Raw genomic sequence first — 27,571 nt, 5'->3', positions numbered from 1 at the left:
ATTCAATACAAATCTGAGGTTAGGTTCTGCCCCCCAACATAAGTCTGCCCCCCTAACAAAAATTCTGGCTACACCCATGTCCCCTCCCATCATACCGGTAGAAAGGTTTATACCTATTTAAATGTTTTGTTTGTAAATAGAACATGTTTTATTTATATTTTTTTATAATTTATACAATGTAATTTACTTATATTTTTTATAATTTATACAAAATACAATTACATAAAATGATAGGAACATAATGAAATAGTTAAAGCAGAAAAACATGGAATCATCTTTCTAGTGCAACCCCCTGCAATGTAAGAAACTCTGCTAAAGCATCCATGACAGATGGTCATCCAACCTCTGCTTAGAAACCTCCAAGAAAGGAGAGTTCAGAACCTCCCAAAGGAGATCCATCTTCCATGTATTATAAAAAGTAAACAACATTTATCTGAGCACAGTTATTTGACACAGAGGGGAAAACCTACAGATATAATCCAAAAGGTGCACAGGGAGTTCTGTATATATGGGAAAATTTTAAAAAGCAAGTGGTCTTCACTGACCTGGTGCAAAAAAATCATGTCATCCGGAGGAGTCCTGGCTGCCTAGATAAAACCCTATAGCCCCCCCACACACACCTTTACCTGGGAGTAAGGCCCACTGAACTCAGTGAGGCTTTCTTCTGAGAAGACACTTAGGTATTTACTAGATGCAAGTCAGCCGCACCATTCAGCTAGGTACTGGGGTGGATTTCACCCTGTGCCTTGAAGAGCCAGGCCGAAGCTGCAGCAGCGTCCCTTGGCAACATCTGAAAGCCCTGATCTGCCAGGTGTTGATTGCAGGAGTGGATTGCACCTTGCAGAGTCAGGCCTAGCACTGGTGGCAGCAACAAGCAACTCCAGATCGCCCAGTCCTACCAATTGCCACCCCACCACCACACTTACCTGACCTGGGGGTTCTGGATCGCAGGTTCTACTGGTCAAAATGGGAGGCTCAGCAATCACTCTCTCCCTCCAGAAACAAACCAGGACTGCTCTAAGAAAACACATGTGGCAAAAAGGAGCATTAGGCCCTGGTGGGCCGCCCCCTTATCCACTTGTGATTGGCCAAGCGGCTTGCCAGTCAATCAGGATTTTTTTAAAAATAAATGATTCCCCCCCTTCACTTCTTACCTCCCTCGGAGATCCCCTAACCTCATGCTGTGGCCCCCATTTACGCAATTTTCACCTGCGGCCCCCCTTGGAATATCCAGGAGGCCCCCAGGGGGCCACATGGCCCCTGGTTGGGAAACACTGGTGTAGGGTGCAATTTAGCTAATTTTTTCAAATAGTTTGGAATAAGTTTACAGTTAAGCATAAAAAAACTAAGTGCTGATGCTTACCACAATATTTTTGTAAACACTTCATTTCCTTTGACTAGCCAGAGCCCACAGAATGTACAGTATTTTAATGATAAAGGAGACACCCTCCTGCACAATTAGGAAGTAACAAGATTTATCACCATCCTTTAAGCATTCTGACATCAAGCTGAGCTGCACAATAATAAAATAATGCTTTTAGAAAACCTAAGTTACCCTGTTTTAAGTTTTGAATCATATTAATTTGTATACTTTAGTAATTATTTTATCCAAAGTAAGATTCCAGCATTCTCTGTAACATGGGGAAATAGGTTATAGCTGCAGATACTGGCAGCCTGATATAAAACAACAAACTGGGAACAGTATATACAGCTATTTCCACAAAACAAAGAAGTCTCCAAGAACCCCATACTTCAAAATCTAGTTAAAACTGAAAAGAAACTTGGATCTTACATCATTTATGCCTGTGGGTAGGTGGGGGACAGATTATAAATGTACAGATTTACATTTCTGTATTGTTCCAAATATACTAAATACGTCCGCTCTGTTACTCATTATGTTAAAACATTGTAAGTTTGGTTTTGTCTTCATTTTAAATTCACCCAAAGTCCTAATTTCTCCTTAGCTTTTATTAGTGAGATCATTGGACTTCTACACTAAATGTATCTTTAGTATTAAGTATAATTTCAACTTGTATAGGAGCTGACATTATACTTTAGGCCTTACAGATTAACTTTACTCCTTAACTACATACTCATTTTATTATAATGTGGCTTCTCTGCCTTCTGCTGTGCTCACAATTGGTTTTAGAAAATTTTAAATTTTATTGGTACAAGGACTGAAAATTAGTTGCAATTTTTTTAGTAGCAGCAATAATGTTAATAGCAGAGTAATGAAAAACTAATGAATTGTCCTCAGTTCATTGTTGGCTTAATAAGATTAATATTGCATTAGGAACAAAGGACATTTCAATCCACTATATCTGAAATCATTTCAATGTTTACCAAGCATTGAGAGGTGGCTTATGGGGCAAAAAATATTTATACCCTTATGGGGGTGTTGTTGTTGTTGCTATGTGATGGAAAAACCATATTACATATTTTATAAATGTAGTTTTTTGTAAGTAGGATTTCTGAATGTATGTTTATTGATAATTAAAGTTATCAATAAAAATATGAATTCAAAGAGTCTGTTTATGTGAGACTCCACAGCCTCCTTCACAAGCACCCAATATAATGTCTTGAAATGTTCATTCATATAATTAATTCAAGAAGGCGTATCACTGAACAATATCCATGGACTGAAAGGCTTGCTGGTGTGCCAGAAAAACACTACAAAACAGATTTCAGTTGTTCTAACTAGGGATGAGGGGAAGTCCTAGCGCAGAAACAACAGGCTGATTTGTATTGAGTAGGGACCTAACACTTTGCTGCCATGAAGAAAAACAGAGAAGTTGCAAGGTAAAAACAGGAAGGGCAAATAAAATAGTTCTGGCAAAAAACAAACACACAGATATGAGTAGCAGAGGAGAAATACAAACAAGCTACGATTCTGAACAGGCTCCAATGAATATAATGTGGTGGAAATAGTTCAATTTTCTCACAATTCTGACACATTTTATATGCTGAAGTCATATATGCAGCAAGTTCCCAAGCATGTTTATTCAGAAGTTAAGTCCAACTAATTTCAGTTGGGCTTCCTGTCTATAGCTGTGCAACCTCACTCATTAAAACTACTTTCCAGTGCTGAAGACAAGGAAACAATATAATCAAGAGCAATTATCAGCTTTATCCTCAGACAAATACCTTAAGAGCAACCATCTCTTACTGGTTTCTGACCCAATTTCTTATAGTTCAGCTGGTACAAAAGCAAAAAGAGCTTTCCTGTTGGACATTTTAACATGCAGGCTGCAGTACTATGAACACTTATTAGGGAGCAACAATGGAGCTCATTCCAAATATGCACAGGATTTCACTGGACATGTAATTTACTAGTTGAACTAGACTATATTTTTTAAAAATCAATGAAGATATAGGACTTCAACTTTAAAATCCTTACCAATGAATAAGATTGAACAAAAATATTTCTCCCATGGAAGTCTGCTTGATTTGCCCATGATCATGGTATCATGCACCAAGGTTTTATCTCCATTTGAACTATGACGAGGTTCAATTTAAGGGTATTGTATTTCTAAAAAGGCTTCTAAATGGCAACCTAATCTTCCATTCAAAGTAGACAGAAAAAGAACAACAGGGAAAACTGGGCAACACTGTAGCATTAGTTACCCCAACTGATGAAAACACTAACTATGAGTGTGGTGTAGAGAGAGGTTAGAATGTCAGACCTGGGAGACCAGGGTTCAAATCACTGAGTGACCATGGGCCAGTCACTGCCTTTCAACCTAGCCTACTTCATACGGTTTGTGTGGGGATTAACAGAGGAGGGGGAGAAACCTGGAGAAAATGTTCCTTGGAGAAAAAGGTTTGATATAAATGAAATAATAACAACAAATATTCACTATAGCAGCTATAGCTGTGATGGCTCGGGCTTATGGAAACTGTAGTCGAAAGCATCTAGAGTGCACAAAGTTGGGGAATGAGAAAACAACAATACACAAATACCTTATTTTAACTCTAGTCATGGCTATGTGTGACTAGCTGTGCTGGAATGTCCATGCAAATGAAAATGATCTAGCCAAGATACATATTAGCATTTATATACACACCTGAGAGCTTAAATCAAAAACACATCCAAAAGCAGATGTAATTTCAATGCACTGCACTTCTCTGAACTAGATGTGCACTCCGATACATATTGCAAACCACATTCTAGCAGAGCTGGTGACACATATTTCCACAAGGAATATTAACTTCAGTGAGACTTCCAATATACTCTTATGTACATAAGACCATTTACAGCAAAGTAAAGGAGGGGAATATTGCTTTGTTTCCATTTTGCAACCATGACAATCAAAGGCGTGTACCAACATATGGCAAGACATACTCGATTCTCTCAACTGAGCAGGAGGACAGCAATCTGAGGGTGAGGATTTATTAGCAAACACCTTGTCATTGTCAAGATCCCTTCCTGTTGAGGTTTAGATTATTGGTGGCTTCTCCTCCATGCAAGGATGGTGGCCTTATTAGAATGGTACACACACAGGGAGACTAATAGACTCTCCATTACTGGGGACCCTAGGGGGCTTTCCAGCTGGCATGGCTAACAGTCCTGTCAAATTACTGGCTACTCTGTGGAATGGAGACACAACACCAGGTGGCTGATGCAACTCTTCTCCAGCTCCCTTTCCAGCTTCACAGAGTCTGCTCCAATCTTTGGTATACATCAGAGCTTCAGGGTGCTAGAACCCAGGTGGCAAAAAAAAATCACAGCAATTCTGATCAACTACAGCTCATTATGCCACCTTCCTCTTGTGGCAGTGATTATGGCAAATAAAGATTTCTTCACCACCCCAACATCTACAAAGTGCTGTTCAACCAACCTTTTCTGGATGGTTCTGTCTTTTGCAGTCTGCCCAGGTGGGGCTGGTGAAGGAGCTTTTGGTAGCACAAGTTTGAAATTGGGAGAATAAAACTGCTTGCATCCACAACAACCAGGATACTACCATTGGACACCACTGATACTACCACTGTCCTATTTTGATGGGTGGTTATTGTTTACTGAGGCTAACAAAGTAGACAAGGTGCTTTACCCCTTTTAGGACTTCAATTAAGATGCACAATTCTGCACAAAAACTAGTCTACACTGGAAAACTATTTCCAAACTGAATTAGACAGACAGAAAACTATTATACGCTCAGGTCGCCCAATTAATGGAGTGCATACACTCTTGAATTGGTAAAATGACAGCAACACACCATAACAAACAACTGCAGTACTTTTTCAGTTTGCATCTGCCCTGCATGATCTCAAAACATTTACTGAATACAAATGCATCTCAAAGATACGAAAATTTCCCTAATAGTTATGATTGTCTTTAACTTCAAATAACAGTAAAACAATGTGGGGAATACTATCATGAGGTTTTTAAAATGTGTTTTAACCCTTTAAACAAACAAAAACTAAAGACAACTCTGATTTCATTTACCAACACTCGAAAATTGGTCCCCAATTCCCACTGGACATCTATCAATCTGGCTCTGCTTCCTCATTCTGCTCAGTCATATGATTTGATAATCCCCCCCCCCCGAAGAACAGTTTGCCTGTTTGTACCAGTCTTCAGGCAATTTCCCACCCTCACAATAGGAAGGGAAACCAGGGAACTGAAACCATTAGACTAGAATGCATTCTTGAGACCAGGGAAACCTAAAACCAAAATAATAGCGTATTTGCCACTTAATTATTCCACATAAGCTTCCCTCTCCTTCCTCTGTTGTCTCCCTCACCTCCATTTTTAGAAACTGAGATATGAAAGCTAGGAGCTAAATGGCACCTTAAAACTAAATTATAGGTGCCACAACAGAATGACTAGGCGCGTTTTTAAAAAATAATAATAATATAAAGCTGAAAATGAATGAACTGCAGCAAAAATCTTATATTCATTTTCACATGGTCTAGTCCTCATCTGAAGACTGCAAAAAACAAAACCATACTTCCCCTGCCCACCCCCATAATATTCTTATGAGGGTCTCTTCTTCAGTCCTCCTACAGTGGCTGGAAGTGGATAGGCAGAAAAGCTTCTCCTTTCGTTCCAGCAGTGGCAGTTTTAAACTGAAATCTTAGTCCCAGTACTGCTCCCAGAGTCAGAAACTGCTTGCATTAATGAAATTCCTGTCACAAAATATGCCTGGAACAATGGGAATTTCAAACACTGTTCTAGGGTGTAAGCCCCTTGGGGGAAGGGCCTGTCCTCTCATTCTGTGTAAAACATCTTGTACTGTACATGGATGACATAGTAGCAGCAATAATACTACAACAATGAGGTTCTTCACTACCATTGGCTATGGACCATAGACAGGAAGGAGAACTCTTCTATGCAATCTTCCTTTCATAAAAAGCTTGAACTGATTACAGAACACCAAGCAACCAGAAAATGGAACAGGAGTGCTCTGGAAATAAAAGATGCTGCTACAGACCAGCTGACATGAGAAGCGTGATTAGGACTCTGCCGCCAGATTTTAAATTTGCCATCACTAAGAAATGCAGCTTCAATACAATTAACTGTATCATGCACATACTAAATGCTCTTAGAAACCATAGTTGCAAAACAAATATTTAATCTGTGTCATTACAAAATATATACATCTTGCTTCTAAAGTATATAAACAGTGCCAAATTTAGTTACTTAAATTTGTTAGTCTTTAAGGTGCTACAAATTGTGTTTTCTGCTACAAAGAGGTTATTCCTCTGGGAGAAAAAATACTAGAATAGGTTAATACAGTGGTACCTCCGGTTGCGGACGGGATCCATTCCGGAGGTCCAGGTGGATCCCGAAGTTTTCGCAACCTGAGAACCACTTCTGCACATGCATGGCGAAACCTGGTAAAATACTTTCTGATTTGCCGTGCACACATCCCAATGTTTACGTAACCAGAGGGTTATGTAAACGGAGGTTCAACTGTATTTCAATTTAAAATTTACCTAATGTTAAGAGGACCTCTGAGTGTTTTTAGTAACAGTGCTTTTGGCCAATGACTGGAGTCAGAGCTGTGTTTCATATGTGAGTTGTTTGGACACCAGGGAGCTCCTAAGAGCTGGTCAATGGTTAAGGCTTATGACAGCTACTGTGATCCAACAATATTTGACAGCCTAGGCCAGTGGTGGCGAACCTATGGTACATGTGCCAGAGGGGGCATTCAGAGCCCTCTCTGTGGGCACACGCAACGTCACCCCAGCAGGGCCATAGCTAGGGGGTGAAACTGGCACTCCAGCACTGCAGGAGGCTCCTGGCCGCTTCCAGCATGGTCCCAGCACTGCTAGGGCACCATTTTCACCCTTAGGGTTGCACCAGGGGTGGGGGGTGGGGAGGGCTCATGCTGGGAAACTGCTGCTCCATCCAAAGCCTGTGCCACTGCTACTCAAGTCACCAATCAAGCCCATCTGCCACCGCAACCAAACCTGACGGCCGCCTCTGGGCTAGCTCCGCCTCTCCGCCATCATGCTTGGTTGTGCCCGACCCGCCTTCCTGTTCTGCTCTCGGGTGGTAACCCTGGTGAGCAGTTGAGCAGGTGTCAACTTCTGTTAAGCGCCAGGGCCAGGGCCTCCGGCCAGTCTGTTGTTTCTACTTGGGAGGAAGCCGCCTTGAGTTCAGCAAGGTTAGACAAATTATCGGCATGCATACAACAGCAAAAATCACATTAAATGTTCAAAAGCATGCCAAATGCAAACTTTTACCTTTCAAAAAAAGTTGTTTGTATCATTGAAAGCTCTGTTATTGCGTTTTCCTTTTAAGACAAAAGATGTTAATGTATGAATTGTTTTTTCTACACTAAAACCTCAGTATTCAGGTTAAATTGCTGTGTTGGCACTTTGCGATAAATAAGTGCGTTTGGGGTTGAAGTTTGGGCACTCGGTCTCTAAAAGGTTCGCCTAGGCTTCAGTTTATGGTTGACATGGGGGGGGGGGACACAGGATTCTTGTGCCTTTAATATGGCATACAGAAATTCAACAGGCTAAGCCTTTTCTAGCATGAAAATACAATTATGGGAAAGCTTAACTTCAGTTCCACAATAAAAATAGTTTTCGATTCCAATTCTTTAAATAAAAGTATTGAAGGAAATTTTTACTGGTTTTCAGGTAATTACTTGATCACTGTCTTCTTTTTCCTTCTTTTCTTTATATTGATAAATCACACATGCATGTCACTTATGCTTCGCTGGAACAAGACTAAGCAAGTATCAAGCTCTCACACTTCCCTTCTCCCTTGTCTCCTCCCATGCAACTGTGAAGACAATTTCTGCAGCATTTAGTTTTGCTTTTCCTGAACCTCAGCTAAAGGAGCTGCAAACTAAAAGGCAACATTTCTAGTGCTGGAGTGAGTGAAAATGCTGCCCATTACACTTAAAGAGCAGGCAGGGGCTTTATCTCCCACCTCTGCTATCTCCTGAGATGAAACAATAAAGCAAGCTGCCCTTAAAAGATCATGCCAGGAATTGGAGATAAAGCTGTGGAGACGGGTGGGCCAGATCCAGCACACAGGCCATATGCTTCCTTGTTTTACTTTATTTAGTACCTTTTCCTCAAATAGTTTGAACTCCTTGTCAATTTAATGTATTGGAATAAATTCAAGAGACTACATGACACCTTTTTCAAAAACTGATGCCTATGAATACTTTGCACCAGATCACAAGTCTCATTTCCTAAAGACAAAACACCCATTCCGATTCATCCTGCATTTAGACTTATGAATCGTCAAGCACCGCATTACACCACCCACACACTGTTTGTAAACACACTCATTGTATTCTCACCAGCTCCCATAATCATAAACCACACAAGCCACTGTATTTTCATATTAGTACACAGAGTGGTCCATCAAACTTTTTGTACCAAGTCTCCTAGGGAATGCCTGAAATCCTCTCTATCCAGATTTTGTAATCTCCAAAATAGTACAGAGCAGTCTAGCCCAGGTGCCTGCAAAGTGCATGGATTTTGTAAGTTATAAACTGTTCCTGCACTTAGAATTTTCTTTCATCTGTTTTCAAAGAAAAACCCCTTCCGCCATATACCTCCATCCTCTCTTGAAATCAGACATTTTAAAAACAGGTTGGACACCATTGACTCCATCATAAACTACCAAATTTACAGGTTTAGAAAAATGAGTAAGTTTTAACAAATAATTCTACTTCTTCGAATCCCCTCGGCGGGGTGAGCTCCCATCTTTCGGTCCCAGCTCCTGCCCACCTAGCAGTTCGAAAGCACGTCAAAGTTCAAGTAGATAAATAGGTACCGCTTTATAGTGGGAAGGTAAACGGTGTTTCCGTGTGCTGTGCTTGTGCTGGCTCGCCAGAGCAGCTTCGTCACGCTGGCCACGTGACCCGGAAGTGTCTGCGGATAGCGCTGGCTCCCGGCCTCTTAAGTGAGATGAACGCACAACCCTAGAGTCGGACATGACTGGCCCGTACAGGCAGGGGTACCTTTACCTTTACCTATACTTCTTCACATCTACAATGTATAGAGATCTCAGACAACAAGATGTTCAAAAACTGTGGCTCTGTCAATTTAATTCTGTTCTTCAGAATTAAAGTTTTATCCTATCTTTCTGCCAAAGAGCGCAAAACAGGGTAGGGTCCCCTCTCCTTACTCCTCCTAACAACCCTATGGGATAGAATCAACTGACACACAGTGACTTGGCCAAAATCATCAGTATGCTTTGTGGCTCACTAGGGATTTGACCAAGATCTTTCAGGTGCAAGCCTAACGCCCAGGCCAGTACATCACTGTCACTCAAGAATTGCAGTTCTTGACACGCAAGACAACAGGTCCAAACGTGACAATTCTGAACTGCTGAAGAGCTGTATTTTGAGAGAGAGGAAAGATCAGGTAAGAATCTATATTATTAGTCAAATAATAAATAAAAATATGAATATGAGCAAAATGTTCAAAATGAAACAGGATGCAGAAAAGGCTATGCTCTTCAATCCAGATCAGTAGGTGTCTGACATCCTGACATCTTGACAAGAGAGAACTATAATTAACCTTAACAATAGTAAATATCTGCACTGCTGTAGTAAGCTGGTGGGGGGTAAGCAGAGACAGAGGACAGGCAACCTCATGTCCCACTAATGATCTCATAACTATCAGACCATCTTGGCTGTGAGTCCTGGAATACCGGCTCCCTGCTTTGCAGGCCTTTTCCCACCTGCCCTGAAAGGGCGAGGCCGCAAACGACTCCAGCTACAAAAGCGAATGCTGCTGAACAGACCCTTGGACTGGGGTACCGTTTAGGTCATGGGTAGGCAAACTAAGGCCCAGGGGCCAGATCGGGCCCAATCGTCTTCTCAATCCGGTCCGCAGACAGTCTGGGAATCAGCGGGTTTTTACATGAGCAGAATGTGTCCTTTTATTTAAAATGTGTCTCTGGGTTATTTGTGGAGCCTGCCTGGTGTTTTTACATGAGTAGAATGTGTACTTTTATTTAAAATGCATCTCTGGGTTATTTGTGGGGCAGAGGAATTTGTTCATTTTTATTTTTTCCCCCCAAATATTGTCCGGCCCCCCACAAGGTCTGAGGGACAGTGGACCAGCCCCCTACTGAAAAAGTTTGCTGACCCCTGGTTTAGGTGGTTTTCTTTGGTGGGGGGGAGAGTTGCTGCTGCTACTAATATTAATTTTTTGTACTTTTATTTTAGAATCTATCATTCTATCATGATTTATGTGGAAATTGTTTAATTTGGTTGTGTACCTTTTGATATTTTATTTATTGTTTACAACTACTTTTGCTATGTTTGCAATTATATAATTTTTATGTTGTAAGCTGCCTTGAACTGGTTTTAACTATGGAAAGGTGACATATAAATAAAATGATGTATGTATGCAACTATGGGTGAACTTTCTATTAATGTAAAGTTTGCTCTGGACCAGTGTGATATAAGAAGCCTATACTAGGAGTTGTAAGTAGGAAGAAGAGCTAAAGGCAAAGTAAAATTCATCCTTGCGTAGAATATAAAAGAATCCCTTGAAGCTAGCAAGAGACTTTGCAGTTTCATATATAAAAAGAACAGAAATCATGTGGAGCCACTGTACCTAAAGGATGGAAAGGAGATTAAAGAGCATTTGTCTTGTTTGTCTCAGTTTCTAATCAAAGAAAATGACACCAAACAAGACTGTGCAGAGGCCTTTTGTCCCCTTCCAACCCAATGATTCTGTGTGTCTGTTAACTGAATAAAGGAATGTAGCATTGACCATAATTAAGCACAACAGTGGTCAAATTCAACATTGTGTCGCTGGACAACACAACTATAAAATCCAGTGCAGCATCTGAATTAAAACAAAATCAAATGAGGGCTGGCAGGACATTGCTATTCATAGCATCATTGAACCACAGAATTGTAGAGCTGGAAGAGACTACGAGGGTCATCTAGTCCAACCCCCTGCAATGCAGGAATCTTTTGCCCAATGCGTCATCAGCAGTTAGAAGTGCCTGCAAGCTGCATGGAGTGTAAACAGCATGGCACACTTACAACAAAAAGGGCCAAAATAATTCCACAAACTGCAAGATTTCAAATGCAAAATGATTCTAAATTAAACAAGAAGAAACATATTAGTATGTTACACAGAAGTCTACTAAGAAGCTGAAGTAGAAGATCTGAGAACTACCCAAAGACTTGCAAGGCTAAAAATAAATTCAATTTGGCAAGAAGACCAATAACAATGTTTTTTTAAAAAAAATTATGATTTTATACAGCAAGTTTTGAGTGCTTCATGTACATGATCCCAGTAACTCCTACAACTACCCCAGATAGGAAAACTTTCATTATTCCAATATCTCAAGAGATAGCGGAGGAAGCAACGATGTGGGTTCTCCTAAGCAAATTAGGTTAATTCTTCAGTTTGCATTGGAAATCCTTCTGATGCACTATAAAGCAGCGATGGGAAAGCTCAGGTCCATGGGCCAAATGCAGCCTTCCAGGCCTCTTGTTGTAGTAAACAAAGCTAAAAACTTTGAAACTTTCAAGCTTAGCCAGTGCTGTATTTACAACTGGCAACCATTCATTGTTAGTACTTACGAAACAGAAAACATTCCACCCCGCAACACAGGGGAAGAGAGCATTTTGTTGTTTCATTGTTGTCTTCTAAACTTTCTGTATAGCTTGTTTTTGTTTTTATATTTATACCTTTTTTGTTGATACTGTTTTCTTGCCAATTCTATAATAATTTTAAATGTTTCAATGTTTAATTACACTTGAATGTAATTAATATTGTGAGCTGCCTTGCAAGGACTAATCCCTGTAAAGTGCCCTACAAATATTTAAATACAGTAGACTTTCGAGTAACGTAAAGTTCAGGTTGTGAAAGCGGCAAACTTGGAAGTATTTTTTTGGGTTTCGCCTCTTGCGCATGCACAGAAGCACTCTATCACACGCATGCGCAGAAGTGGCGCCTCTGGATATTTTTCGGGGTGCGCACAGAACCCCGGAATGAATTAAATTTGTATCCAGGTCCACTGTCAATGACTAAGCTTTTCCATGCATGCAAAAGGTGAGTAGGGCCAGTCCCATCACTTTCTCCTTCATAGGACTTTAACTCCTACAATGTCACTGAAGGCTGTCACCGTGTACGTATCCTTGCTGTCATATCCTGGCCCATCCCCTTGGCTGCTTCGTAAAAGGATCCTTCCTTCTCTTGTAGATCCTGGACCCACTGCAGGAATGCCGTATTTGCTCTGCAGAAGAAGTCTGCCCAGAAATATATGCAAGTGTTGTGTGTATCTTCCTTCCATTCCTTTGTGTATGTGCTTATGAAAAGCTTTAAGGAACTGGAACCCCTATGGCAATCTAAGGATGTCTGGAGACTGGCAATAGTGGGCTAACTGCTGGTGGTGTTACTGAGGCTGATGGGGGGGGGTGTTCTGGTGGTGCAGAAGTGTGTGCTCATCATGGTGATTTCATCGGCTGTTAGAAGTTTCTCTGATTGGTGGGCTGTACCCACCAATGGGCTGTATTATGCAGGCGGGTGTTGCTTTTTTTGCATTGCATTTGTATGTTCTGGTAGTGCATTTGCATTTCATTGCATTTGTATGTTCTGGTAGTACAAGTTTTCCATTAAGGCCATCTGTTAGATACTTCTTACCCCTCTGAGAGAAAAGCCAGTAGCAGCAGCAGCAGCAGCAGCAGCAGCAGCAGCAGCTGCTGCTGCTGCAAGGCATCACCTGAATAAGGTGAATGAGTGTCCCAAGTAGATGGCCTCTTGGCTGCTGCAGGCAAAATACACAGGGAGAGCCCACCATTCTACTGAATATGCCCTATTCACATATGCTTGATCTGTACTGGATACAGCAGCCATTGTGCCAGCACAGCAGCAGAATGTGAGAAGGATAGCTCAGTTGGTAGAGCACGAGACTCTTAAATTTCAGGGTCATGGGGGTTCGAGCCCATGCTGAGCAAAAAAGATTCCTGCATTGCAGGGGGTTGGACTAGACAACCCTTGTGGTCCCTTCCAGCTCTATGATTCTGTGATAGCTCATTTGGTAGAGCATGAGACTCTTAATCTCAGGGTTATGAGTTCGAGCTCCACGTAAAGCTCAAACTCATAACCCTGAGAGTACCTTGGGTACCTTGCAACTCTATAATTCAGAGATTCTAAGCTTTGTGAAGTGTGTAGAGTAATGCTGCACAGATACTATTTTTCTGGAGTTTGAATTAGTTTCCTGTGTAGAAGCTGAAGATGTATCAGAAACACAGGGGGAGAAAGCCCTCTTGCATGAGGAGACCTCATTCATCATGTACAGTACATATATTGAATTCCAACCACTGAAGTTGCAATACTTTCAAGCTTTCAGCGTAAGAAGGTACACACTTTGTAAACAAAGTTGTAGAATAAATCTTGGAATATTTATTCAATATGTATTCAATACTGACAGGAAGGGTTATAAATATAAGTATGAAAGAGGACTCAGGCCTATTCTATAATTCCGTTCATAAGCCACCCATGATTTTGTGCATTTAAGGCCAATAACTGACAATGTTCCAAAAAATCACAGATGGCAGGAACCAGAGAATCAGGAATATATCTCACCCCGCTCAGCGTCCACTTCTACCTTGGGTATAACGTCTTTAGGAGCAGCAGACAAGACTAAAAAAAATTAATGTCTTATTAAGTCCTTGTTCTGCACAGATCATTACGTTTGTACAACCATGATGTTGCACAGGCCTTCCAAGGCAGGCATTTAGCAAGTAAAATGGTTCAAAGTGCAGTTCATCCCATTAGCTACTGATAAATAGAATTCATTAATAGCTGAATTGCTAATCTAAACTGCACCAACAGGAAAATGTAAAGACATACACATTCAGCATATTCCAATATGTAATATGCCCACATCCTGGCCATATATATATGAATAGATTGTGCTCTGGCTGTCTTAAAACATGGCCATATATATATGAATAGATTGTGCTCTGGCTGTCTTAAAACAAAGGATGTGAAGATTTAGTTTCTCTTCCTGGGGGCCACAAATTATTCCATGTTGTATGCTAACTAAAGAACAAAAGCCAAGGGCCTCTGCTTGATAAAGATCTTCAACTTATAAAACTACAATAAATCAATTTCAGAACTTAAATAAAAATACACATTAGTAACAAGAATCCCAAAGAGGCAGTGAGATCAGTAGGTAACAAAGATATGTGAGGAGTACTAATGAAAGGGAAACTGTGGGGAAGCAAAGTCATTTGCATCCATGTTTATTTACTACATAAGATGCTAGAAAGATGGTCACAAGTGAACCATTATTTTCAAGCATTTAATCTTAAAACAGGACAGAGGTGAGAAAGGATGAAGCTCTAGAACTGACAATTTCGAATTTCAATTTCAAAGCAACAAGTAACTAGGGTTGGAATGTCATCAATCCAAGTTAATATTTTAAGGACTAAAATATGGTAACACTTGATTTCTAAAAATCTGCCTGCCTCTTTGCCAATATGGTAGTAGCCAATTGTGTAGAATTTCAAAACAAGAGTCTTCAGGAAATAACATGTTCATCAGATAAATTAGTGAAAAGTAAACTTAAGGATATGAAGGCTTTATATAGAAGGAAAATCATTTGCTTTTTTGGGGGGGTGGGGGTGGAATCAGCAGTCTGCAATGGGAAGTTTTGCTTCACCAGCCTCTTAAGATTCATTGAGGATGTCCAGAACAAAGACAGTCTTGACATTTTGTGTTTGAGCTTTCAAAGAGACTTTGAGTGTTACTAAATGCTCTTAAGGAAATTTAGCAGTTATAGGATAAGGAGATGGGTGTTACAAACTAGTAACTAGTTAAGCAAAGCAGAAAGCATGAGATAGTCCTACATGAACAGTTTTCACAGGAGAGGGAAGTAAACAGTGAACACTCCAACAACAATGTATATACTTGGCAAGTGCCAGTTAATGCACAGAATGCAAGCTGGAGTGAACAGCACTGATAGTCAAAGTTTGTAATTGTGTCACGAAATCATTTGGATTTTTTTTAAGCAAACAGAATAACTTAAACAGATTCAACTTCAGCACCAAGAAATCCTAACTTCACATGTAATCCAGATAAAATAAAAATATTGTCCATCAGTATTTCTTCATAAGGGTATTTAACCTATTTTAGACATACTCCCCTGAAGCAGAAGGTATGTAGCTTGTGGGTACTCCATCATCCATTACCTCTCTGATAATGAAGGTGGCAATGGGCAATGGGCCTTTTATCATTTCTAACTGGTTCATCAGCTGCAGCCTTTTCTGGAGAAGATGAACCTACTGCCAATTACCCATGCCCTGGTTACTTCCAGACTCCTACTACTGCAATAGTTCTTTGCATGGGGCTGCCTTTTTGGAAACACAGACATTTCAATTAATGGAAAATGCTGCTGGCATCTTCAGGGATCGAGACAAAAGAAGAAGAAAAAGTGTTGTTCTATCTGTATTCTTTGCCAATTTGTTTCTGGGTTCAATTTAAAGGGCTCACACTAACCTTTAAAGCCCTAAACAAAATAGGACAGACTGCCCAAAAAACCTAGACAGCATCTTAAAAAGCAGAGACATCACCTTACCAACAAAGGTCCATATAGTTAAAGCCTGAGTGCTCACTGGAAGCACAGATCCTGAAGCTGAGACTCCAATACTTTGGCCACCTCATGAGAAGAGAAGACTCCCTGGAAAAGAACCTGATGTTGGGAAAGATGGAGGGCACAAGGAGAAGGGGACGACAGAGGACGAGATGGTTGGACAGTGTTCTCGAAGCTACCAGCATAGGTTTGACCAAACTGCAGGAGGCAGTGGAAGACAGGAGTGCCTGGCGTGCTCTGGTCCATGGGGTCACGAAGAGTCGGTCACGACTAAACGACTAAACAACAACACCCCAAAAACACACCTGCATATAAAAACTGCGTATTTGCAGGACGGACAGAAGATCCAGAACATTTTTATGTCATCTGGTGGAACTTTTATTTCCTTTGCTTCAGGCTTAGGTGTTCAATATTCAACATTCATGCCAGTTAAGGAAACATGGAAGTCTTGGTGTCACTAATTCTGTTTCTTATTATTTATTGGTTGTTATGTATATGGTACAATGTAAAATCCTGCTACTGCACTTTTGGATTACTAAAAATGTCAATTAAAAAAAACCCCTTGGACGTCATGCTCTCTATGCTACTCATACATAAGATCAGATAGGTGGGTCCTTGAGACAGAGCCTCCTCAGTGGTAGCACCAAGATTGTAAAAGGTCTAGAAAACTTCCTCCTGGTGAAGATCTACCATGCTTATCTCCTGCTTTCAGATAGTTAGTAAAGCCTTTCTTTAAAATCCCAGTTTGGTACAATATATGAACTGTTATTTCCTGGAGTTTTTAGCTCGCTTTTTGATAGTTTTAATTGCTGTTGTTATATTGTTATGTGTTTCTGAAGTTTCATTTTACCTTAATGTGTTTTTATACTCCTACTGTAAACTGCTTCTATTGTTTTAACAGAAAAGTGGGATTCTTTAATACAACTAATTCCCTAGCAGCCCTCCTCACTCTGCTTAGTCTAGGAAATTGATCAACATTCCTTGATCAGTATTCCTCCTCCTGCTTAGGCACGTGGATAATAAGCTCATATTTCCCCTCTTTGTATTCCTACACTGGTTTCCAGTCTCAGGTATAAGCTCCTTGTCCTTACCTGCAAACCTCTCCACAGCCTTAACCTCCTTTATCTCTGATTCTTACATGTGTATATATGACTGCCTGTGACCTTTGCTCCACCAACTCCACTACCCACAGGTGTCCCAAGATCCCCTGTTCTTTGAAATTACTTTCTCCCCTGGAACTGCCTTCCAGAAAAACTTCATGGTGTCCCTTCTCTCTTTTCCTTCAAAACCAAGCTTTTCTGTGAAGACTTTGACACAACTCACAATCCCCTCCATAACTCAACCTAAATGTGTTTAACTGAAATAACATTATTCCTCTGTTAACTCCTGCCTTCACTTCCACCCCTCACCTCTGTTCTTTCAATTTTTTTGGTTACAGATTGTTTGTATACTGTGATGTCAAATGTCAGTGTGGCTTTACAGAGTACAAGAGGACAAGCAGAGTAGAGTGCTTGCAAGGTCTCCCATCCCCTGCAACAATTGTGAGTACCTACCCACTAGGGGCCAGGGACGGGGAATCCAGGCTATGTTATGCACTGTACACAGAATAAATTGAATCAAGTTATTCCTCTTTTTCATTACATTAGGACAAGGTCAGCACAATCAAAAGGAACCCACTACTTCAAGATGTAATTTCCATTAACTTAATGATTTTAAAGGAGAATTAGAAGAATTCATGGAGCATCAAGAATCTCACTGATTATGAGCCATGAGAATTAAAAACAAACTTCCTACTCAAAGGCAGTATACCTCTGCTAGCTTGATGCCCTGTTTGTCCCACAGTCATCTGGTTAACTGCTGTTGTAAACAGAATCTGGATGAAATAGGCTTTTGGCAATTCTCAACATCCATTCATTACAAAGACCAATTTGTACAATATTTGGAGCAATACACAAACCTGCAATTTCACACATTATTACAGACATTGTTTCAAACTTGTTATGTACTTGTTTCTGGAGCTGTGCATCCTAAGTGCCAAAACCGGGTACCAGCCAAAGAATGCCAAAATAAGCGTGGACTCAAGCTAAGTCCAAGCCATCCCTACAACAATGCATCTGCACTGAAGGATGAATAAAACAATTTCTTCAAAAACCATGACAATGTCATGGGGCAGTTCAGAACTATCATAAAACAGAGGAGAATTTGCCTTTCAGATATATACTTTTCCCCAACAAATGTTCCCACAAACCTACAGCCAGGATCAAGATTGCTCAGCTGCCATAACCCAAAGGGGGAGCAACAAAAAATATGGTCTGAGCACTGAAAATATATCAAACACAACTGTTCAGCAAGCAGTTTCACTGAAAGCCAATAACTAGTTGCAGAATCAAAGCTTTTCTTTACTAAGCTACCAGCAGGGATCTGGAGCAGCCACACTACATAAACTGTCAGCATGCTCTAGTAGGCACTGAGGCCACATCCAATATCAGATCAGCTACAAGTTAAGTAGGCTGACTTCCTGGAACTCCAGCTTTGGTTCCCAAGTCTTTGCCGCCAGTTAATATACCCCAACCTACTCCTGAACAACAGGACCCTGGTAACCCAAGGCTTCTCAGATCATTAACACATAGTTCTCTCAAACAGCTGTCTGATGCACAAAATCTTTCTACTGTATTTCCATTTGTATTCTTACTTGCTTCCTGCTAAGACTCAAACTGCGTGTCCAGATAACTACTTGTGAGAAAATCAACATTACTCACTGAAACAGGAGTTACTCAGGTAATTTCACAGCTGATGTAGATTTATTAGTGGACAAAATGGTCAGGGAACTCAGAAGGTGCCAAAACAAGCATTGTAACCATGTTTGCATCATATTTTAGTGTCCTCTTTTATGGACTGGCCACAACAAAAACAACAACCAAAATACTAATACAGCAAACACTAAAACAAGATGCAGCTAAGAATAATATCCATAATTTGCAAAACAACACTCCAGGTTATCACACTTCTTTCAGATTTTTTTAGAGCGTCTGAGTTTGGGTTGATGCACATTAATAAAAAAAATATTATCTCTCTTCATCATTGAACTCTCATTGCAGGAACTAAAACTGACTTTAAGGCTGCAGCCCTATGAACATTGAACTGGGGCTTCCAAGTAAAAATGCACATGATCAGGCTGTAAAACGGCAAAAGTTCACAAATTACAAGGACATGTGCACATGCACCAAGTTGATTGTGTGGCTGCAGAATCTCCAAGATCCTACAATTAAGCAAATATTTTGAAATCAGCTATTATTACAGTCATTTATAGTAGAAAGCTCTCACACGTTGAAGAGCTGGCATCTACAGGATACATATAAACCTCAGACGTACTTGGCATCTCTCCGTTATAATTTTAATTAGCACAGCTACAATGGAGCTTTATTCCACTACTATACTTGAAGCCTGCACACAACTGTATTGCAGCCTTTTTAAGAACCATTCAGCCTCAAAAGGACAACAGTAAAATAACTTACTATTCACTAATTTAAAAGCAACAGCTCTACTGGATCAGACCAAGGATTCATCTAGTCCAGCAGTCTGTCCCCAACAGTATTCAATCAGAGGCCTGCAGGAAGCCAACAAGCAGAGCACAAAGGGAACAACACTCCCATATCATTTGGCCCCTAGCAAATGGTATTCAGTGGCTTACTGTCTATGAACAGGGAGGTTCCATGATAGGCATACCTCTCCATGAATTCATCAAATCCCCTGGTAAAGTTATTTAAGCTGTGTTCATTGACACATCTGGCAGCAAATTCCATTAGCTAATGGAATTTCAACTGTCAAAAGGCACTAACCAATAGCAAATATGGAAGACTGAACTTTACATAACACTGAAAAACTATCTTCCATCTTTTACTGTTGGGTTCGTCGTGCCCTTTGATAGCTGGAATTTGCTAATGGAATTAGCTAATGGAGTTCCAACTATCAAAAAGACACCAACCATTAGTAAAAAATGGAAGATTATTTTTCACGTAATCGAAGTTAACACTTTCAGCAACATTTAACATTTAAATACAAAAGTTTTTTGTTGTCATGGATTACTTATTCCTCAGTATCATTAATATATACGTATCTGCCTCCATGACAATGTTCCATATCCATTGGCTGTTAAATTCGTACTTGCTTGTTTAAAAGTTTTACTACATATAACTTCTGTATGTCATCTTATTGCTAATTAACATCACCAGAAAAATGAAAACAAAACAAAATATGGTCCATTAGTCACACATAATTCTTCCTATTACCCACAAACCTTTTCAAATTTTCAGTTCCTCTCACTGTTTGATCATTGATCACCCATTTACTTCCACATCAACAAAAAAAGAATATCAAGAGCAATGTGAACTATTGTCCGTGTTGTCTTCTATGGTGCTGCAAAATGTGAGTAAACAAAAGGAGGAAGGCAGCATACAATTATATCCAAGAAAGTAAGTTTCAAGTTAGCTGTGGCTAATGTGTGGCCCTCCAGAACTTGGTGAACTACCATTCCCATAAGCGCCACCAGAACTGTAAACGATCAAGGAAGATGAAGATCCTTGTAGAGCAACATCAGGAGGACCACACATTAGCCACTTATTTTTTAAGGCGTCATGTTGTAAATAGCTATTGTGAATTTATCAGCCCATATGCACATATATGCCACAAAGACGCTTGAATAGATATATACTTGAATGGTCGGCCAGTATGGTGCATTGGTTAGGGTCAAATTAGGACCTGTGAGACCAGAGTTCAAATTCCCACTTGGCCATGAAGTTCAGTGGCTGACCTTGGGCCAGCCAAAGCCTCTCAGACTAGCCTACCTCACAGGGCTATTGAGGGGATTAAATGAAGAGGGGGAGAACAACACTGAACAAATTGGGGGAAAAAGGCAGAATGTAAATGTGGTAAATAATAAATAATTCTTACTTGCCCTAGACTAGGGGAGACCTATCAGATTAGATAGAATTGCAATTTACTAGTTTCTCAACAGCTACTCAGATTACAATCAACTTTACAGCAAAAAAGTATGAAAATGTATATTCAACCACCTTAGAATATAATCCAAGCCCTTATCTACATCAACAATCTGGCCCTATATATTCACTCTCCCTTAGGGAACCTTTTCAACTTTACGTTATCTTCTGCTCTTCATGGCTACCACCCATCGCAAGCCTTTCTCTGCCATCCAAAATAAGAATTCCCTGAAGCATATGCTGCAAGTCACACCAACTCTGAAGTGTTCCCAATTTCAACTTCCTCTTCAAAACTCACTTCCTCACATGTCCACACTTCACTTCGGCACAACTCTGTGTGCACATTTCTCTTACCAGATTAGCACATACACAAAGTGCCCTCTGTGTACTTTTCAGGCTTCTGGTACCCATGCATTACCCTCCTCGCCAGGCGTATATCCCCACTGGTACTGCTGCCAGTTTTCTCCACCATTTAATCATCGTCCACCCCACCCATAACTTTGACGAGCATGCATCCATTTTCCTTCGGCAATACAGTGCCAAACTACATTTTTCCTCCCTCTGCGTTGCCCCCACTTCTTTCCCAACATCCTCTCCTTGCGCATAGCCACCCCTACCTGCCATTCTCCCTTCCTCTTGGTTCACCAAGCCTAGACACCGAAATGTAGCTTCCCTCTCCGGCTCCAGTCCCAAGCGCTCACTTGCCGTTAGCCCTGAAGCCTTATGTACGCCATTCCCACGTGCCCCACAACAACCCCCAACTCTGTCCGGCAATGCAAGCCTGCCCCCAAAACCCACCCTTCCTATTCTCCCCCCAACCCCGCCAAGCCATGGGCTTCCCTGCCCTGCCAGCTGGGCCTGGCTCGCTCACATCCACTCTTCCCCTCCGTATCAAATCACGCCCGCCATAAAGGCGCAGGTCGTCCCGGTAAACGGGGCGGCATTCATTCGCCCCATAACTACTATATTCCCCCCCTTAGGGCGGGGCCAAAGCCAGACCAGGCTCTGAGGCGCCCACAACCGCCTGGGCCTCGTTTTTTTTTAGGCCGCAGTTCAGGCCACCTCCTGGTCCGGGACGAAAAGGGAGCCGTAACGGACACAGGCCCCATGACAATGCAAAGCAGCTCCGGCCCGCCCTTCTCCCGCCACCGCCGGCTGCGGCTGCTACCCGAGGCCCGGCTCCGCTGCCGATTTACGAACTACCGCCACCCCTCCTAGTGCAGCGTCGGCGGCGCCATGATGATCCACCTCTCGCTCTCTCCTTGGCTCCCTTTCCTTCTCCCCATCCCCCGCCCGGTGTCGCCCAGGCCCGGCCAGCAGCAGCGGCGGCGGCGGCCCCGCACTCACTCACCTTCATGTCGGGACATCCTAGTTCAGAGGAGAAGGCGGCGGCAGCGGCCCGGCCCGGCCCAGCCCAGGCCCGTCCCGGGCTCCAGTTCCCTCCCCACCCACCCACCCACCCCCGGTCTTGGCTGTCCGGCACCGGCTCCGCAGCCTGGGCCCGGGCGAGGCTCGAGACTGGGCCTAGCCTCTCCCAAGTCACCCCCTCCGTGTGCAGGAGGCGGCTCGCTTCGGCGCGGGCGGGCGGAGGGAGGCGAATCGGCGGCGGCGCTCGTAGTAGTAGTGATGGTGAGGCCTCTCCGGGATGGTGGCGGCGGCGGCGGCTGCAGTTCCTCCCTCCCCGCCTTCCCGGGAGGCAGCAAGCGGGCGGGCGGGTGCCGCCGCCGTGACACGGTGACTCTGTAAGCTCGCTCAGGGCCCCGCCAGCTCCTAGCGCCGCCCTCCCGCCCGACGACGACAGCAGCGGCGGCGGGTCTCGTCGGTCTCCCTGGTCTATTCCCCTCCCCACGTCGTCCGTCGTCCTACCACCACGCTCGGCGGTAACAGCGCCGCCGCCGCCGCTGCCTCTTCCTCCTCCTCCTCCTCCTAGCCCGGCCTGCCCAGCCTACCTCCCCTTCTCTCTGTCTCTCCTCCCGCCCGCCGAGAGGAAGAGGAAATAACACAGCGGGCCAGAGAGGGAGGAAAGAGCCGGCCGGGCGGCTGAGGGGAGGAGGGTCTCGCCTTCCCCTCACGCACCTCAGCCCCGCTCTCGGCTCTCGGTCCTTTCCCCTCACAAAACCGCCTTCTTTCCCCTCACAAAACGCGCTTTCCCTCTCTGGGCGGCTACAACAACCGTTCGTTTGAAGAATAAAATGAAATAGAGAAGCTGGGCTTCAGCCTCGGAAGACCAGGCCCCACAGCCCTCCCCATAGATGTACAGCTTGGGAGATGTGCAGAAATTTGGGGGTCGGGATTCCTACATCGCTTATGGGTTTGGTTTTTTTACTAAGACTCCGGTCCAGACTCCAAGCGCTGGTTTCTTCCCCGCCCTTGCAGCTTTGGGGGTCCCAGCAGCACACGCTGGGCTACCACGTTAATTCACATGTCAGGAAGGCATCGTTTGAACACAGTAGGGTTTGTTTCCGAGTAAACTCGGGAGGCTCGGCTTGGAATCAGAGAATGGTTGGAAGGGGACCCTGAGGGTCATCTAGTTCAACCCCCCCCTGCAATGCAGGGATGTCAGCTAAATTAGGCATGGCGGATGGCCATCTAACTTCTGCTTAAAAACCTCCAAGGAAAGATAGTCTTGCCACCTCTTTTAGGAGTCTGTTCCACTATTGAACAGCTCTTCCTGTCAGAAAGCTCTTCCTGGTGTTTAGTAGGAATCTCCTTTTTCTGGTAGCTTGAATCCATTGGTTCATGTCCTAGCCTCCAGAGCAGGAGAAGAAAAACATGCACCATCTTCCATGTGACAAGTCCTTGAGATATTTGAAAATTGCTATCATATCTCCTCTCAGTCTCCTCTTATCCAGGCTAAACATACCCAACTCCCTCAACCTTTCCTCAGTAAGGCTTGGTTTCCAGACCCTTGATCATCTTGGTCACCCTCATCTGCACAAGGTCCATCTTATCAATATCCTTCTTAATTTGTGGTGTCCAGAACTGGACACAGTAATCCAGGTGTGGTCTGACCAAGGCAGAATAGATTAGTGCTATGACTTCCTTTGATCTGGACTCTATACTTCTTGATGATGCAGCTTAAAACAGCATTAGCTTGTTTTGCTGCTGCATCACACTGTGGATTCATGCAAAGCTTGTGGTCTACTAAGACCCCTAGATCCTTTTCACATATGTACTACTGGCAATCCAGGTGTCTCTCATCTTATATTTGTTCAGTTGGTTCTTCCTTCCTAAGTGTAGAACCTCTCCAATCTATTAAGGTCACATTGAATCCCAATTCTGTCTTCTGTGACATTGGCTACTCCTCCCTGCTTGCTAATTTCCCCTCTCACACTTTTACTCTTGATCAGTTTTCTGCCCTGGCTGTGGGTAATTGTGTGGGGTTTTTTAAACCAAAGAGCACCCCTTTCCCCTCCCAAAACCCCATATATTTATGTCTCGAAATCCACTAGAATTTCAAACTCAGAGTCGGAGACATATTTACACTTGCGAATCCTTCTCTTAATCCATTTTCTTGTTTACAGGTAAAAATAGTGTAGGGGGTTCTCACATATATAGTCACACTGTGGAAGAGTGAAGCAGCTAGAGGGTTGGACTAGGACCTGGGAGACAAGGGTTCAAGCTGGCATAAAGCTCTGTAGATGATCTTGGGACAGTCATAGACTCAACCTAACCTACCTCACAGATTTGTTATGAGGATAAAATGGGGCAGAGAAGTCTGTATGCCACCGTGCGATCTTTGGGGGACAGGTGGAATATAAATAAAATAAAATAAACATTTTTGCATTTTTGGTACGGTCTCAAAGCGTCTGTAACAGCATGTGTGATTTTGAGCCTTTATTCCATAGAGGGATCATAGTCAGCAGTTAAATTATTCAAGCATTTCACTTCAACTAATTTATGTAGATTCCAACTTGCTGGCTCACCCTGTTCATCACCCGCATCTTCTTTTGTTCATAATTTTATCAGCTCCTCTAACACTTCATTAGTCAATGTTACTCTTTGTCCCTCAATTAATTCTTTAATTTCTTCCTCCTCAAGGGTATCAGTGAAGCCATCACCACTGCCTTGCCTGGCCATCTGAACAATTCATTCCACTTTGTTGTCAATAGTAGGGAATTCCTTAAAATCATTCACACATTCTTTCCATAAGTTTCGCCAACATGCATCGACTGATTCAGGCTTGATTGCATCTATAGCTTGCTTAATATATGTGATGCAATTGGTAATGTTAAAGGACTTCCAACACTCAATCGCGTTAAGACTGGGATCAGCATCCCTAATGTTATGGACCCATGAGGATGTAAGCCTATGTAAGTTGCCTTGAAACAGCAAATAAAACCTTGGTCATCAGGTTCGATGATGGAGGTGATATTGTGGGGAGAGAGAAAGACAACTTCAACATTACTACAGTGATACAGCGGTTTAAGAACAGTCCTGTTTACAAACGATTCAGTTTACGAACTCCGCAAAACCGGGAGGAGTGTTTGCGAACTTTACCTCGGTCTAAGAACAGAATCCGAACAGTGTAAGGACACCGGTGGCAGGAGGCCTCATTAGGGAAAGCGTGCCTCAGTTTAAGAACGGTTTTGGTTTAAGAACAGACTTCCGGAACGGAATAAGTTCGTAAACCGAGGTACAACTGTATATGCAAAGTGGAATGACCAGGAGCATTGTCTACAAACAGCAACACTTGGTCAAGTTCTTTCTCCACAAGGTACCACTTAACCTCCAGGACAAAGCAGTTGCAGAGCCAACGCAGATCGACATGCCATCTCTCAGTAAGTTTAGCACAGCAAGTTTTTCCTCCAGCTTTGAAACTTATTACTGACTCTTCAGGTGCACACCAATACAGATAGGTGGCTTGCGTTTTGGGGCACTGTTGCACTGTTCTTTAATCACTAACCATGCTCAGTGAGGGGACCACACTTACTCTGAGGCTATTAAGGTAATATCAATCCTACATAAACAAAGATTTTATGTAAGATTAATATGTGGGGGGGGGAGAGGCAACAATGATACAGTACTTGTTTTAATAGCGCACATCAACCGCTGAAAATGAATAGGTAGATGTTTTTTAAAAAACAAGCTTATATATTGACACATTACCAGAGGCGTATTTAGGCTCCCTTGGGCCCTTGGCAAGGAGATGTTGGCCACCCAGTGGGGCAAAGCAGTCCACAGAGTCCTTGGATGGGTGGGCGGGCTCCTAGTCACTCCAAACCAGAGTGAGAGGCACCATTTTCGCAACCCCCTGGGCCTGCGCCTTTGGTAGGGGCCAACCTAACCAATCCCTAGGTATACCTTTGCACACGAGGGCACCCACCACCCTCCATTCCCCCCATCCTACTTGGAGGCTGCTGGTGTCACTGTGCGTCTGTGGCTGCCCATGTCATGAACGTCTTGGGAGCCCCTTTAAGGGCTGAGGCACAAGGCATATTTTGATTTATTTATAAATTATTCAAATAGGCTAAATTTCCATATTTTTAGCGCCATGCTTTGATTCTCATTGTCCCCAATTACCCCAAACTTTTCATCAACCCCACTCATTTTTCTTCACACCTCTGAAGACCTATTGCCCATTTCCTGTATCCTTTCCAACGCCTATCTCTTTTTCTAGTGGGGTAGCTGTGTGTTAGTGTCTTGCAATAAAAACCAGAGAAAGACTTATGGTGTCTTAGAGCTAACAAATTTATTATAGCAGTGCATAAACTTTTGTGGACTACTGTATGCATGCACACAAAAGCTCATACGAATAACAAACTTAGTTGGTCTCTAAGGTGCTACTGGAAGGATTTTTTTTATTTTGTTTCGGCCATAATGAGTCATTAAGATGACACAGTACTTCTTGTTGTTCCTTTCCTGCATTTCACTGCCTGCTCTTTCCCTCCAGTGATTTTCTACCCAGTTTTCCCTAACCAAATTGTGACACTCTTCTCTCAGGACATTTTTTGATCTGGTCCTCTTGGAAGCAACAAAAAAGTGGCCATCTTTGCTAGTGGCAGCCTGGCCTCAAAGAAAGAATATAGGAAAGTGGCTAGCCATTTTTACGAAGGGCAGCTTTATGGCTCCGTTGCCATGGCCCTTTGGGAAGACAAAATATATGAGTATTAGAAGCTGAAAGTACTCTCAAATTCCACATGCTGGAGTGAAACATTCTTATGCCCCATGGTTTCATTAACTTAAGTGGCAAGATGCTTCCGTTAGGATGTTTGGAAGGTAGATTGCACAGAAATATCCAGCTCTAGGATATTTTAAAGATTAAATGGAGGGGAAGCCCCATGCACACTCGAGATAGTCCCCGCAAAAGAAAATGTTGATTTTGCCCCAGAAAGAGAAGAGAATCACGGTTTGCAAACTCATATTGGGTTTGAGGTGGAATAATCCAGAATTGTTCTTGGTTTAGCTTCTGTGATCCTCAGATGAAGTGGTATATAAATGTAAGAAATAACAATAGCTTCCTACAATGAAAATAACTATATTGTCTGTAATGAATAGAAGCACTCTAGGGAAAAGAATACTAATATTTGGC

At 42.4% G+C, this 27,571-nt stretch overlaps 1 protein-coding gene and 1 long non-coding RNA gene across 3 annotated transcripts in view; one reads left to right on the top strand and one right to left on the bottom strand.

Annotated features, from left to right (window-relative positions):
- KCMF1 (potassium channel modulatory factor 1) overlaps positions 1-23,034 on the bottom strand; it is a 43,059-nt gene extending 20,025 nt beyond the window's left edge. Inside the window, exon 1 of one of the 2 annotated variants that reach the window (XM_083481550.1) lies at positions 22,391-23,034. In XM_083481550.1, the coding sequence (XP_083337676.1) occupies positions 22,391-22,406 (16 nt within the window). In that variant the 5' untranslated portion in view covers positions 22,407-23,034. Of the gene's footprint in view, positions 1-21,656; positions 21,679-22,390 lie in introns of those variants that run through there. The other variant, XM_083481551.1, reaches the window with a different exon arrangement.
- On the top strand, positions 16,117-17,845 carry LOC310696291. Its single transcript, XR_014520530.1, has 2 exons — positions 16,117-17,583; positions 17,689-17,845. It is a non-coding gene; the product is annotated as an uncharacterized lncRNA (long non-coding RNA).
- Positions 23,035-27,571: the final 4,537 nt, after the last annotated feature.

This window comes from Podarcis liolepis, assembly GCF_965112155.1.
Source record: "Podarcis liolepis genome assembly, chromosome: 17".
NCBI classification, from domain to species: domain Eukaryota; kingdom Metazoa; phylum Chordata; class Lepidosauria; order Squamata; family Lacertidae; genus Podarcis; species Podarcis liolepis.
The sequence above is the reverse complement of the archived record's forward strand: the minus strand, read 5'-3'. Positions and strand labels throughout refer to the sequence as shown.